Raw genomic sequence first — 12,914 nt, 5'->3', positions numbered from 1 at the left:
ATGCTGTGGCAGTGCAAACAGCATATAAATTTTATTGCTTGACTTCTGCATGAGTACATAGTTTAAAAAAACACATTTTATACAGATGTATTGTTAAAGCTCATGTATCAGCTTGGTGAAAATACAAGGAATATCAATACTAAAAACACTCTGCAATAAATACAATAGAAATGCAACTAAAAAAACCCAAACACCTGTCAGTCTGTGGAAGAGGGAAAACCATACCAGGTATAGACTAGTTTTAGCTACAGACAGAGCTCTTAAAATTTGGCAAAGTCAGAAATCTACAAATAGAGTGTATTAAGTACAAATTGCACCTGTTAATTAGGTAGAGCAGTTTAAAGTCTGAAGCAACAGGGTCATGCTACATTAAGATGTACAATATAGGAGCAAAGCTCTTACTTCCATTACTGCAGCCAGTTTAAATGCACCAAAGGTTTAACAGACGTAGTGTTGTAGAACAACCACAAAGATTTCTGTGTGCTCTGGACTTTAGTAAAACATAAAATTTTGGTAAAAATAAAATCAGTTTAGGGAAACTGAACCTATGTGCAAAAAAATTAGAATACATACTGTACAAAGCACCATTACAAAACTTTACACCTAGAAATTAAATTTGAAACACAGCTGAGTATAATGGAACCCTACCAAAATAGTCACTATTGATATTAACACATTCATTAATGGAATGAAGAATGGAAATGTGAGGTGATGTCTGTCTTAACCATTTAATGCAAAACTAAGAATGAATGAAGAAACTGGGTAGGAAGAAGGACATGTTGGAAATAAATATTCACATTTAAATCTGGGGTGAAAATCCAAAGGTTCAACACAATATTGGGTTTATCACTACAGCTGATGGGTCCAGAGAAGCTTCCGCTAGGTTGTGTCCTTTAAAGCTTTTAATGGTAATGCAGATAAAAAGGCACTCAGAAGACAAGATATTTAATTTGCATCACTTTGCTCAGTGTAAATCCAAGCAATATACTTATTTTGCCTTATAGTGAGAAATAGATTTGTAAAGTTAGCCCTGTAATGATAGCAGGCTCTCTGGACACAAGATAATTCAAGCAAGTTCACAATATGGTCATGCTTATCCTCAACGTTGGTATTGGACTGGAGGCAGTTTGCCTTCCTCAGACCATTTGAAATGAACTCTTCATTGAAGCCTATCAACACACTATTTTAGTTCTCATTCACCCTCCTGGAATCATTAGGCTGCACCCTGTTATGAGCAGAAGAGCCAGCCATCAATGAAGACTTTTAACATTCAGAATAATCTGAGGGAAAATGGATGCATCCTTAAAGGATGGTAAGGCTAAGGCTATCTTGAATCAAGTAAAAATGCTGCAGGGAAGGAAGAACATGTCTGACTCTTCTTCCTTACAGATTAAACAGCAAACCAGATTTTGTATAAATCCTGGTTTCCTAAGAAGCCCTACAACCAGCTGTGTACCACACAAAATTGACAGGTTGTGAAACATCTGAAGAATAATTTACACTGGAAATCTTCACAGGAGTAGACAACTTGTGGCTTTTCAAATGTTTGATAACAATTCTTGTGTGTCCTAGCAAGCATGACCAATGGCTAGAGATGAAAGGAATGGCATTCCAACAACATTTGGAGGGCCTCATGTTGCCCACACATGTCTTACACCAAGAGATGTTATTCCACCAGTTTTTTCATTCAACAGAATGGAAGTGAGAAACTGAGGCAAAGCTATTCTGGATACCTGAAAGAACAAGTGAAGTAGATTATCCCAGTTACTCTGAAAGAAGGGACATCTGACAGCCTAGGAACACTGCAGACTCCCAAGTGGGCTAGGTTTGTGCTCCAAAATAGTCACAGATCTATTTCATCAAGAATACCTGGACAGGTGTGTTTTCAGCAGGGGGGGCAATACCCAAAGTCTGGGTGTCTCACCCTTCCATTGCACCTTGCAGGGCCATATATCCCTTCATCTGGGTTTTTTTAAAAATATTTTTTGTCTCTAAGGATGTGGGCACACATTTGCTAAGTGTTTTGATCCCACCCAACTTGTACACCTAGGAGAGCACCTTTTTAAAGTAGTAAACGGACTGGAAGTAGCCAGAGGATGCTAGGGGCATTGTGATTTTTTTAAAAATCAGAAACATTTCCCCAAACAAATTTTAGAGGTGAGTGGCCCTTGAGGCTGTAAAAAACATCTTTGAGAGCCAATAGAGCCTCCATTTCCCCACCCTTGTTTAGTATGATGTAGGCCTTGGTGAAAAGAAACTGAAGTCTGCTCTACCAGAAATTGTCCAGCAATGCGCTCATAAATAGACTAACAGTTGCCACCATCTGGTTTGCTACACTTGTCTAATTTGTGTAGTTGTTTCATAATCCAGTATAGGTTCTCACACCTTATCACCTTCTACAGAGAAGCAAGGGTTTCAGACTTCACGTCACAGCTAATGTTACAAATGAAAACTGCTATTCATCTTCATGTACTCCAAAATTCAGCATCTTGTGAAGCTATACCTTCAATGATATTGATGGTTGCCATATCACTTGCTGGCCTCCAGAATTAGCACTAGGGTCATGGCAGAAAAAACAAGACACTGTCTTTTGGATATCCTTTGCTCTACTTGCTTTCTTTCCTCCACATTTAAGACAAGTTAAGGAGGGTAAAGTCTAATGCCAGATAAAGTGTATAAGAACAGTGAGGCTGTGCTAGTAGCTTCCAATCTATCTCAATATACATAGAAGTCTTAATTACTCATCTGTTGCAGTAGTGGTGTCTACTTACATTGAGTTACTATAGTCCATGTTGCAATGCTTGGTGTTTCTTGCTTCCTAGTGGAAGGTGGACTGCATTGACTGCTCACAAAGTTTTCAACACTGTTCAGCAAGCCCTCAGGTGAAATCCAATATTAGCCCTACCTGTTAGTAGCACCACTGAATAAATGGGATATGTTCATTATTACAAGTCCTATCATTTTACGTATGTCTGCTCTAAGTAAGACTAACATACAATTTAGCTCTTAGGTCACACATGTAAGCTCTACTTGTTTTGTACTTGTCAGGTATACAAAACTATGAAGAAATATTAGCATCAACCTGAGTGTACACCTGCAGAGCAATAAATTGTGCAAAAGAAGCTACGCTTGTTACAGTGCTGACACACACACACACAAATTTGCAAGGAGAGCTTAATACGTGATGTATCCCCAAGACACAAGCCCAACACATTTATATAGTGACTTGAGATAAAATTCCTCACATAACTGTCATTTAGAGCTGATTATGAATATGCCCTCAGTATTTAATCATTTTGCTAACAACTTCCATTATGTGTCCTAACCAGTTTTTTAAATCAGAGTTCATCACACTGTATTTGAATATCGCATACATTTCTTTGAGTCCATTGCATCACCATTTTTCCTTAACTGTAGCTAACATGAACCCATACATCATGAACAGTTAGACAGAAAGACATTTTAACCTGGTAAGATTATTCAGTAATATGGAGTGTAGAGTGGCTGCATGTGAACAAAGAACTTTGGTTGATTTGACATCCACAGAACATTTTAAATGATGAACTGATGACCTGGCAGAAGGCTGTTGATATCATCAACATACATTTAGGATTTTTAAAAAAAATGCAGCAGTTCCATTTAAAATGGAAAGCAAATTAAAAAAAACTCAAGTATTCACTTTTTTACAAAAATGTTCCTTTTAAAAATGCTAAATGCCTACAACATTTTCCTTTAAAAAAAGGGCTTCCCACATTTACCATAAAGTACTGTACCAAATGCAGTGCAAGTTAACTCAGATTAGGACTCTGCTGAAGAAATATGACAAGAGAAAAACAGGACCCAAAACCTGTAATTCATGCTTGAGAGATATAAAAAATCTTATAGAAGAAACACTGAAAATGAAACCATAACAGAATAAAATTATCCATTATAAGAAAACATAGTTTATATGTTAAGTGGCCTTAATTTAAAAGGTTTATCATTTATTTAGCCAATTTTATGTAAAAATTAGAATAATCAAAATATTTTATTTAAAAAAATAGCAGGTATAGGTGCTGTTCAGTATCACATATTTATGTAAATAGGCTGGAACATGACTTGTACCGACTGTATCTTGGACCTGTGAGAATAAAAATCAGGTAGGCAAATAGATCAGATCATTTTTTACAAAAATAGTAGTCGTCTTTTAAAGAGAAGAATACTGCTTAACTGTTGAAATGAAGAAAAAGTCAGCATTCCGTTATGTTCAAGATACTAGTTTTTAATAGCAGCTGAATGATTCCTTGGCAGGAGCCACAGGACATTTTGTTGAATGAAGAATTCCAAAAATTGTCCTTTCCCTCATACTGTCCTAAAGTAGAAAAAAGGGGGAGAAATTTTCCTATATTTCAAGCATTAACTGTGTCATGGCTGAAAGAAGGATTTTCTGCTTGACGGAGTGTAAATACAATCCCAAGTAAGTCTGCAAATGTTCATTCCACAGCAAACCCACATGTTTCTTCAATGGCGGTTAGCAGCTTTTCATAGAGTTTCTCATAGCTTTCATATGGAGGAATGTCTATTCGATTGAAGCTGTAAATAAAGATAAAAAGCTTGAATAGGCTTTCAGCCTATAACACAAGACACACCCTTCATGACAATAAAATCAGTAAGGGATAACACAGTATAATACAGTTCTAATACAACATATGCCTCTACAAAACTAATGTTAGTAAAATGGGGTCATAAAGTATGTATCTTCAGAGATCTGCTACAGTAACAGGAATGCAATCCCCCATAACTTTTCAGCAGAATATACCAAGAAACAGGTTTAGATCTCAGTACCTGAATAAGGAGGCATTGGCCAAAATCCTACTGGTGACTCACCCATGTATAAATTCACCTGTGGAAGCAGTTGGACATTTTTGTCCAATACTTAATGCCTGCATTCAGTTTAAGGTTGCAGAAACAGATCTGTGTGGGGATGCATGTCGCACATGGATAGACATGGATTTGTTTGTGCACTCAGTTGAGTATTTGGTGCACAAAGGCTGAACAGCACTACTTATGCGTAACTCTTCATGGGGAAATTCACATTATGCAAACCTGATATAGAATATTAGCCAGAAAATGCTAAGCACATGAAAGGTAATTTACACTTTCAAGAACCACAACATAAAAAAATAGTAATAAATCAGGCAGCTCAGGGGTAAAATAAAAAAAAAAAACAGAAAACACATGTTAAATATCAAAGGGGTTAATTAGACTACCTAGTAAACAGCAGCAGGGCTTACACTAAAAATGCAATATTGCACAAGAGACATGTAACATGTGCCCTGGGAATTCAGTAACACGTATTCCATTATCTTCACAGTGGTTTCTTCAGGTCACACAATGAGCCTCAAAGAAGCCTCCACTTTAAGTTCTCTAAGACACTGCTACTCAATGAAGTGGCCATGGATGGTGCTGGTTCCTGAACCAGTGGCTGCTGGTCCCTGGTAAGTTTCTAGGAAAGACAAACAATTGCAGCCAACAGGTATACTGTAGATGCATTACCAGCCCATGGCACACTTGGAGGAAAATGTTGCCCACCATCAGATAGTTTGAGATGCACTGATCTAAGAGAGTAGGCCATGTTATTTCATCAAGGCAATTCATAGGCTCATCAGAGCTAAGGCCATGTAAACCACCATCCTTTTGTCAGGCAAGAACCTCCCCTTACTGAGAAATTTAGCCTGAAAATGAGGAATAGCCACCTGATTGGGTAAGAGCAGACCATAATAGACAAAAGCCACAGGGTAGGGATTAGGAACAAATGGCCCTCCGGGTGATGTCAAATTACAACCTCAACTGCTGTGTTCTCATATTGGTATTTTTTTTAATTCTGTAACTCAATAGTGTATATATTATTAATTTTGTGTGTTAATTGCATTTGTACTATTTGATTGTAATGGGTTTTGAGTCCCCGTCATGTGAGAAAGGTGGGATACAAATAGACCCGATAGGCTCAATAAACAAAACAGAGCCAAAATGTCCAACCATCAGTTAGAAGGACTATACTCAATGGCTTCAACAAAGTGTTTACAAATGCAGCTTGGGTTACATGTTGCCTTAAAGAAGCTGATACAAAAACCTACGAATGAATGAATTTATTATTACGGCGCATTGCCAGCACCAAAATATAGCAAAATTACAAAACATGTAACATCAGGTGTACTGCCGTAGTACAAATATATATACTTTCTACTCCAACGGAGATGTAGATCCTCTATATATCCAAATAGGAGGGGAGAATGCCCACAGTTCCATCCCCCATAGCATCACAAAATTCACACATTATTATAAGACATTGGCATAGTCAAGTATTATAAAACATTGACTCAGTCAACAGTCGGATACCACTTCCTCATTCCTCAAAACCTTTTCAAGATTTAGGGGGGGGGGGGAGAAATTAAAACATTGGCATAGTTATACAGTTATCAACAAACTTTTTCAATGCCATATCTGTGACATTTTATATAAAATGGTATAAAGATAAAATATGTAAAAACAGTAAGATGATGGCTCATTATGGCCAAACTCTAAAAAACCTACTAAAAATATGTGAAGGCAAAGGCTTTCACGGATGGCATCCATAGTATTTTGTGGATTTTTGGGCTACGTCAGGGTTAAATTCTTCCAGAACACAGCCACACAGCCTGAAAAACCCACAAAAATACTAAAAAGATGCTTACCAAAATATGAACATGTTAATTATTACCCTGACTAGAATACCTCTCTGACAACTAAACCACATTGAGGCTATGTACCTTTGCCTGAAGACAAGTTATAGTCTGGAGATTCTGTTGGTATACCGACCACCCCGCTGCTTAACAGACTCCCTAGCCGAGCTGACACAACTGGTCTCAGAGCTGGTGTTGGAATCTCCCAGGCTTCTTGTTCTGGGAGATTTCAACATCCCCCTCGAGTCCAGTTCTTTAGATCTTACAGGGGCAGCTTGGGAGTTCATGCGGGCCATGACCAACATAGGCCTATCCCAGATTGTCTCCAGACCCACGCACTGCGCCGGTCATACCTTAGATGCATTTTTTTTGTTTGGAACAGAAACATCCATGGGTGAAGTAATTCAAACTTCCCCTTTGACATGGACGGATCATTTCCTGGTTAAGGTCGGACTGAAGGCCACTACCTATAACCCCCCCCCCCCCGCGGGGGTGGTGGACCTATTAGAATGGTCCGCCCTTGAAGGCTAATGGAACCCAAAAGGTTCCAGGAAGCTCTAGAGGGTGCAATGACTGGTAACATGTCGATGCCTTAGTGACTACTTGGCTATTGACACAATTGCTCCTAAGTGTCCTTTTCAGCCTGCTTCAAATAGAAATCCATGGTATACTGAAGATCTTAGAAAGATGAAGCAGGCTGCACAATGACTAGAGCGCCGCTGGCGAAAGACTCGATTACTTATCCAACAAGACACATCATAGGACTTTTCTTAAAGCCTATCAAGTGGCAATAAATGCAGCAAAGAAATCTTTCTTTTCTGCATCTACTGCGTCTGCGAAGTCTCGTCCAGCAGAGCTGTTCAAAGTGGCTACGAAGCTAACTCAGACTCCTTCCACCCTGAACCTGCTGTGATTACCTTCAATGATTACTTTGCAGATAAAATCTCTCAGATAAGGGCCGACTTAGACGCCAGCTTTAATACAGAAACGACAAGAGAGGTGTCCATGACTCTGTGAATGAGGTTAATTTGGATCAATTTCAGTCTTTGAGTATTGATGACGTAGACAAGCTGCTTGAAAAGGTTAAAAAGACCACTTGCCCTCTCGACCCCTGCCTCTCATGGCTGGCCATCCAGGGAGACGAGGCAACTTATAAGTTTACTAAGATCAATAATTAATGCCTCCCTCAAGGAAAGCTGCTTTCCAGCCAATTTAAAATTAGCTGTGGTCAAACCCATTCTTAAAAAGCCTTCCCTTGATCCCCTGGAGCTATCTAACTACCGGCCGGTCTTGCCCATTTTTGGGCAAGGTGATCGAGAGGGCAGTTGCTAACCAACTCCAAGCAGTCTTGGATGACACCGATTATCTTGATCCATTTCAAACTGGCTTCAGGTCAGGATATGGAGTGGAGACTGCCATGGTCGCCTTGGTCGATGATCTCCGTCTGTGCATCGACAGGGCAAGTGTGGCCCTGTTGGTGCTCTTGGACCTCTCAGCGGCCTTCGATACCATAGACCATGGTATCCTTCTGGAGCACCTGAGGGAATTGGGAATCGGAGGCACTGCTCTGCAGTGGTTCCGGTCCTATCTCTCGGACAAGTTTCAGATGGTGTCGCTTGGCAACAGTTGTTCGGCCAAGAGGGAGCTCAAATCAGGTGTCCCTCAAGGCGCGATACTGTCACCAATGCTATTCAACATTTACATGAAGCCGCTTGGTAAGATCATCCGGAGACATGGGGCGGGGTGTTATCAGTACACTGATGGCACCCAAATTTGTTTCTCCTTGTCTTGGACTGCTTCAGTGACCAAGGAAGGCATCTCCCCTCTGAATGACTTCCTGAAGTCAGTGATGGATTGGATGAAGGAAAATAGACTTAATTTGAATCCAAATAAAACTGAGGTACTCGTTATAGGCAATCCCAATCCGGGTATGGTGATAAGCTCTCCAGTTCTGGACAGGGTCACACTTCCCCTAAAGGACTGTGTCCGTAGCTTGGGGGTGCTCCTGGACTCCTTCAGCTATCATCCCAGGTGGATGCGATAGCGAAGAGCGCCCATTATCAGCTTTGGCTGATTCGTCAGTTACGACCCTTCCTGGAATGGGAAAACCTAGAAACGGTTGTACATTCACTGGTAACCTCTCGTCTCAATTTCTGCAATGCGCTCTACATGGGGCAACCCTCATGCCACTTTCGGAAGCTGCAATTGGTCCAAAATATGGCAGCCAGATTGGTGACAGGGAATTCCAAATTTGATACTATTACACCTATCTTAAAATCCCTATACTGGCTGCCCATTAGCTTCCGGGCACAGTATAAGGTGTTGGTTATTACCTATAAAGTCCTGCATGGCTTGGGCCCAGCTTACCTGAGGGAATGCCTCCTCCCATACAATCCTTCCCTCACTCTCAGGCCCTCTAAGAAGAACCTACTGCAGTTAGAGAGAACTAGATTGAAGACGACTTCCCAGAGGACGTTCTCTGTTGCTGCTCCAAAAATCTGGAATGACCTGCTGGATGAGATCCGCCATCTAACATCTTTGGAGGCCTTTAAGAAGGCAATAAAAAACAGATCTCTTCCGGCAGGCCTTCCCAAACTGATCTCCTCAGAATTTTCACTCTTCATTTGTTTAGCTGTACCCACCGGACTTTGATCTCGATTTATTTTATTAAGCATTTTATTGGGAATTGTTTTTAATGGTATTTTAGGGTGGGAGGAAGATTAGGGAACTAGGGTCTAATATGTCCTGTTATGCTTTTATCTACTGATAGTCATGTTTGATTTTATTGTTTTTGTTTGTTGTTATCCGCCTCGATCCAATACAGGGAGAGGTGGGATACAAATAATAATAATAATAATAATAATAATAATAAGAAAGAAAGATGTGTTGCAGGTGGAAGATGATGGCTTCAAACTTTTATTATTCGAGTATTTTAAGCAATTAAAATTTTAACTACAGGTTAAAAATCTGCCATTTGATTAGGTTAATAATAAAAAATGTTGGGTTGGTATATCTGAGGCAACTTACAACCATGTAGTCCAATTCTCCCTGCAATTATAAATGTTAATAAACTAAGCTGGTTTGAGATCTGTGTCACCAACTGGCCAGTTAAATTACAGAATTGGAGGGAGGGGGCTGTTGCCAATTTACATGGAACTTGCAAACCAATAAGCATGATTTTTGTGAGTTTTTGGGGCTATGTGGCCATGTTCTAGAAGATTTTCTTCCTGACGTTTCACCAGTATCTGTAGCTGGCATCTTCAGAGAAAGTTTCTCTGAAGATGCCAGCCACAGATGCTGACAAAACGTCAAGAAGAACATCTTCTAGAACATGGCCACATAGCCCAAAAAACCCACAAAAAACTATGGATGCCGGCCATGAAAGTCTTCCACTTCACAATAAGCATGATCTTTCATTTTATGGCATCATTATTATACCACGTTTTCTTTTTAAAAAATGTTCTTTTTTATTATTAGTTTTGGCAATATGCACCCAGTTTACTATTTTTAAAAAAAAGATTAATGAACTATGGCTTTAATTCACTGCAAATTCCACACTCTCACTGTACAAAAGGACCAATACAGCACCGCATGTGACTCACCAAGTATGAGCTTTTGGCAAGTTATTTGTGCTAGCATCAATCTGGTGTATTGTAAATAGCCTTGGCCCAGCAGCACCTAAAAATACAGAGATAATATAATTCAGTAGTATACAGCATAAACCAAGAACATATCACAGAATTACTAGGTAGATGATGATGATGATGATGATTATTATTATTATTAACCTTTATTTATGAAGCGCTGTAAATTTACACAGCACTGTACATGCAATCTTTTTAGTTAGAAAAGCAAAGAATGGGGGTCACAGGGGGTCACAGAATGTAATGCACAACAGCAAAGATGACATCCTCCCTTGTCATCCCCTTTTTGACAAATGATGATCTGAGACTTTCTACGATGCACCTCTGAACAAATCTTGCAAGAAAAACCCATGATAGATTCATCTTAGGGTCACTATAAGTCAGAAACGACTTGAAGGTGCATAACACAGAGAACAACAACTATTGGGAACCACACATACCACTTCCACCTGCATTCTATGCAGAGGGTTTTTTTAGTGCCTCATTTCAATAGAAACTGCCACATAATTTCTTAAATTTCTCAATTTTATTTTATTTTATTTCTATGACACTTTTCTGCCAGAGTGGGGCCTAAGGTGGCTTCCAGAGACAGTCAACTTAATAACCTTCATAATAAAATTTTAAAACAACTAAAATCACCACACAAAACAGTATACAATCATTTAAAAAACATGTAAAAGTTTAAACAGATCAATAAAAATTCCAGTAAAAAGCTCCCTCACTTACACATTAAAAGCCTACTTAAACAAGAAGGCCTCTGTGTGCCCGAAAAAGGCAAGTGGGGAGGGGTAGCCTAGCACCACACAGAAGGGATTTCCAATGGGTGGGAGCAGCCACTCTCTCCTGTGTTCTCATCAAGGGTGCCTGCGATGGGGGCAGCACCAAGAGAAATCCCTCCCCTGTAGATCTTAGAACTCATGCAAATTCATATGGGAAGATATGGTTCGTGTGGAGAAAATTTAAAATCAGACAGTAAAAAAAAGGTAAAACACGTTATGTGATATGGGACAGTGTGTGGGCTACACTATACCCATATAAATAAAATGAAATCATGTAATACATATATAAAATGGGGAGAGGGAGAGGGAGAGGGAGAGGGAGGGAGAGAATCACAGTGAATTCTTTTTTGGGGCTGCAAAATTTGAGTTGGGCCAAGGACAGGAAGGGCACCTATTACTAATAAAGAATGATAACTAGGGCCTCAAACAAGACAGCCCAAAAGTGTTGCTGTCGGGCCGATACAGAGTAGGGCGTGCCCATGATGCACACCTCCGGATCACATGGAGGCTGCACCAAGAATGCCTAATGAGGCCCAAACCCAGTCGCAAAAGGAGCGGTTCCTTACCACTCCTTTTCACAGCCTGTTTGAGACCGCAGCAGCAACAGTTCTCGGGACCGTGGTGTCTGGTTGCCACAGTCCCACAGGAGCTGCCTCTGGCTGCTCTTTTTGCCCTGTCTGCTTCACCCAATGGTTGACAGAGGCATGTAGAAATCTGGTGTATCATTCAAAAATGAAGAAAAGCCTATATACACATTGGTTTGGCTTGGGACTTGGTCATACTTAGAGGGCAGGATATAAATATTTTAAATAAATAAATGATCTTAAGATCTCTGGGCAGTGCATAATAAAATCAAGATGAATAATTTAAAATAGCATAAACGATAAAATAATTTTAAACAGCTAAAACATGTTTTAAAATTTAGTTGGTTGAAAGATGACCAATTAACACCAGTTTAAATACTTCCAATAATTAAAACCAAAGGTCATGTGTGAATCTGTATAAAACCAGTTAGAGACCAAAAACAATGGATCCTATGGATTCTTAGTTATGACTATTCACTTTAGGGTCATCCTAAGTCAGAAATTACATGAAGGCACACAACAACAACAACAACAACAACAGGGACCAAAACCAGTAGATCCAATGGATTCTTAGTCATGGCTAAGTAGGCAATGGGACTACTCTAGATCTGGCTCAGTCTCAATCCAATCTAGATTACACAGTCGCCCATTCAGATTGTGGATAAAAATCCATGAATCTGTAGGAAATAATCAGTCTTGTTTGGCAAAGCATGTTGATTATACTAGAAATATTACAAAGTGTTGGATTATTTCAGAAAATGCATGAACAGTGACAGTGGGATGGAATTTGGGGCAGATTACACCTTGTGCTTTTGTTACCTTGCAATGCCTTAAAACCCTGCAGAGGCACTCTGGATGACCCAGTCACAAACTGAAGCAGTCGGGCTCTTCTTTCTTCATCAAAGAGCTCCACGGCTTTCCAGAACCACTTCACAATATTGCTGTCTGGTGTGCAGTGTTTTAACCTTGTGTTGGTTTTCCAGTCATTTACATCTATCTTCCCAAGGCCACAAATGATGAGCTGTTCATAATATACAAAGGTCAATAGCAGAGTCTATATGCAGTGGAAACTACAAACAGGAAACTATGATCTCTCAATGGCCAAGAACACTTTCTTTAAAAAGTGGAATGTAAGAAGTGATGGCCAATAAGATAAGAACATCAGCCTAAACTTTCAAAGCAGAATTTTATTTGCACTAATTAATT

General features: G+C 39.6%; 1 protein-coding gene across 1 annotated transcript in view; it reads right to left on the bottom strand.

Annotated features, from left to right (window-relative positions):
* Window positions 1–33: 33 nt before the first annotated feature.
* Window positions 34–12,914, bottom strand: part of SMURF2 (SMAD specific E3 ubiquitin protein ligase 2) — a 134,264-nt gene continuing 121,383 nt past the window's right edge. Inside the window, exons 17-19 of the mRNA XM_089476889.1 lie at window positions 12,528–12,729; window positions 10,304–10,379; window positions 34–4,572 (exon numbers count right to left, since the gene is read on the bottom strand). Of these exons, the coding sequence (XP_089333015.1) occupies window positions 4,473–4,572; window positions 10,304–10,379; window positions 12,528–12,729 (378 nt within the window). The 3' untranslated portion in view covers window positions 34–4,472. The remainder of the gene's footprint in view (window positions 4,573–10,303; window positions 10,380–12,527; window positions 12,730–12,914) is intronic.

Source organism: Sceloporus occidentalis, unplaced genomic scaffold, assembly GCF_023333645.1.
Source record: "Sceloporus occidentalis isolate IW3139 unplaced genomic scaffold, rSceOcc1.0.p SCAF_1, whole genome shotgun sequence".
Taxonomy (NCBI): Eukaryota; Metazoa; Chordata; class Lepidosauria; order Squamata; family Phrynosomatidae; genus Sceloporus; species Sceloporus occidentalis.
This window is presented reverse-complemented; position numbering and strand designations above follow the sequence as displayed.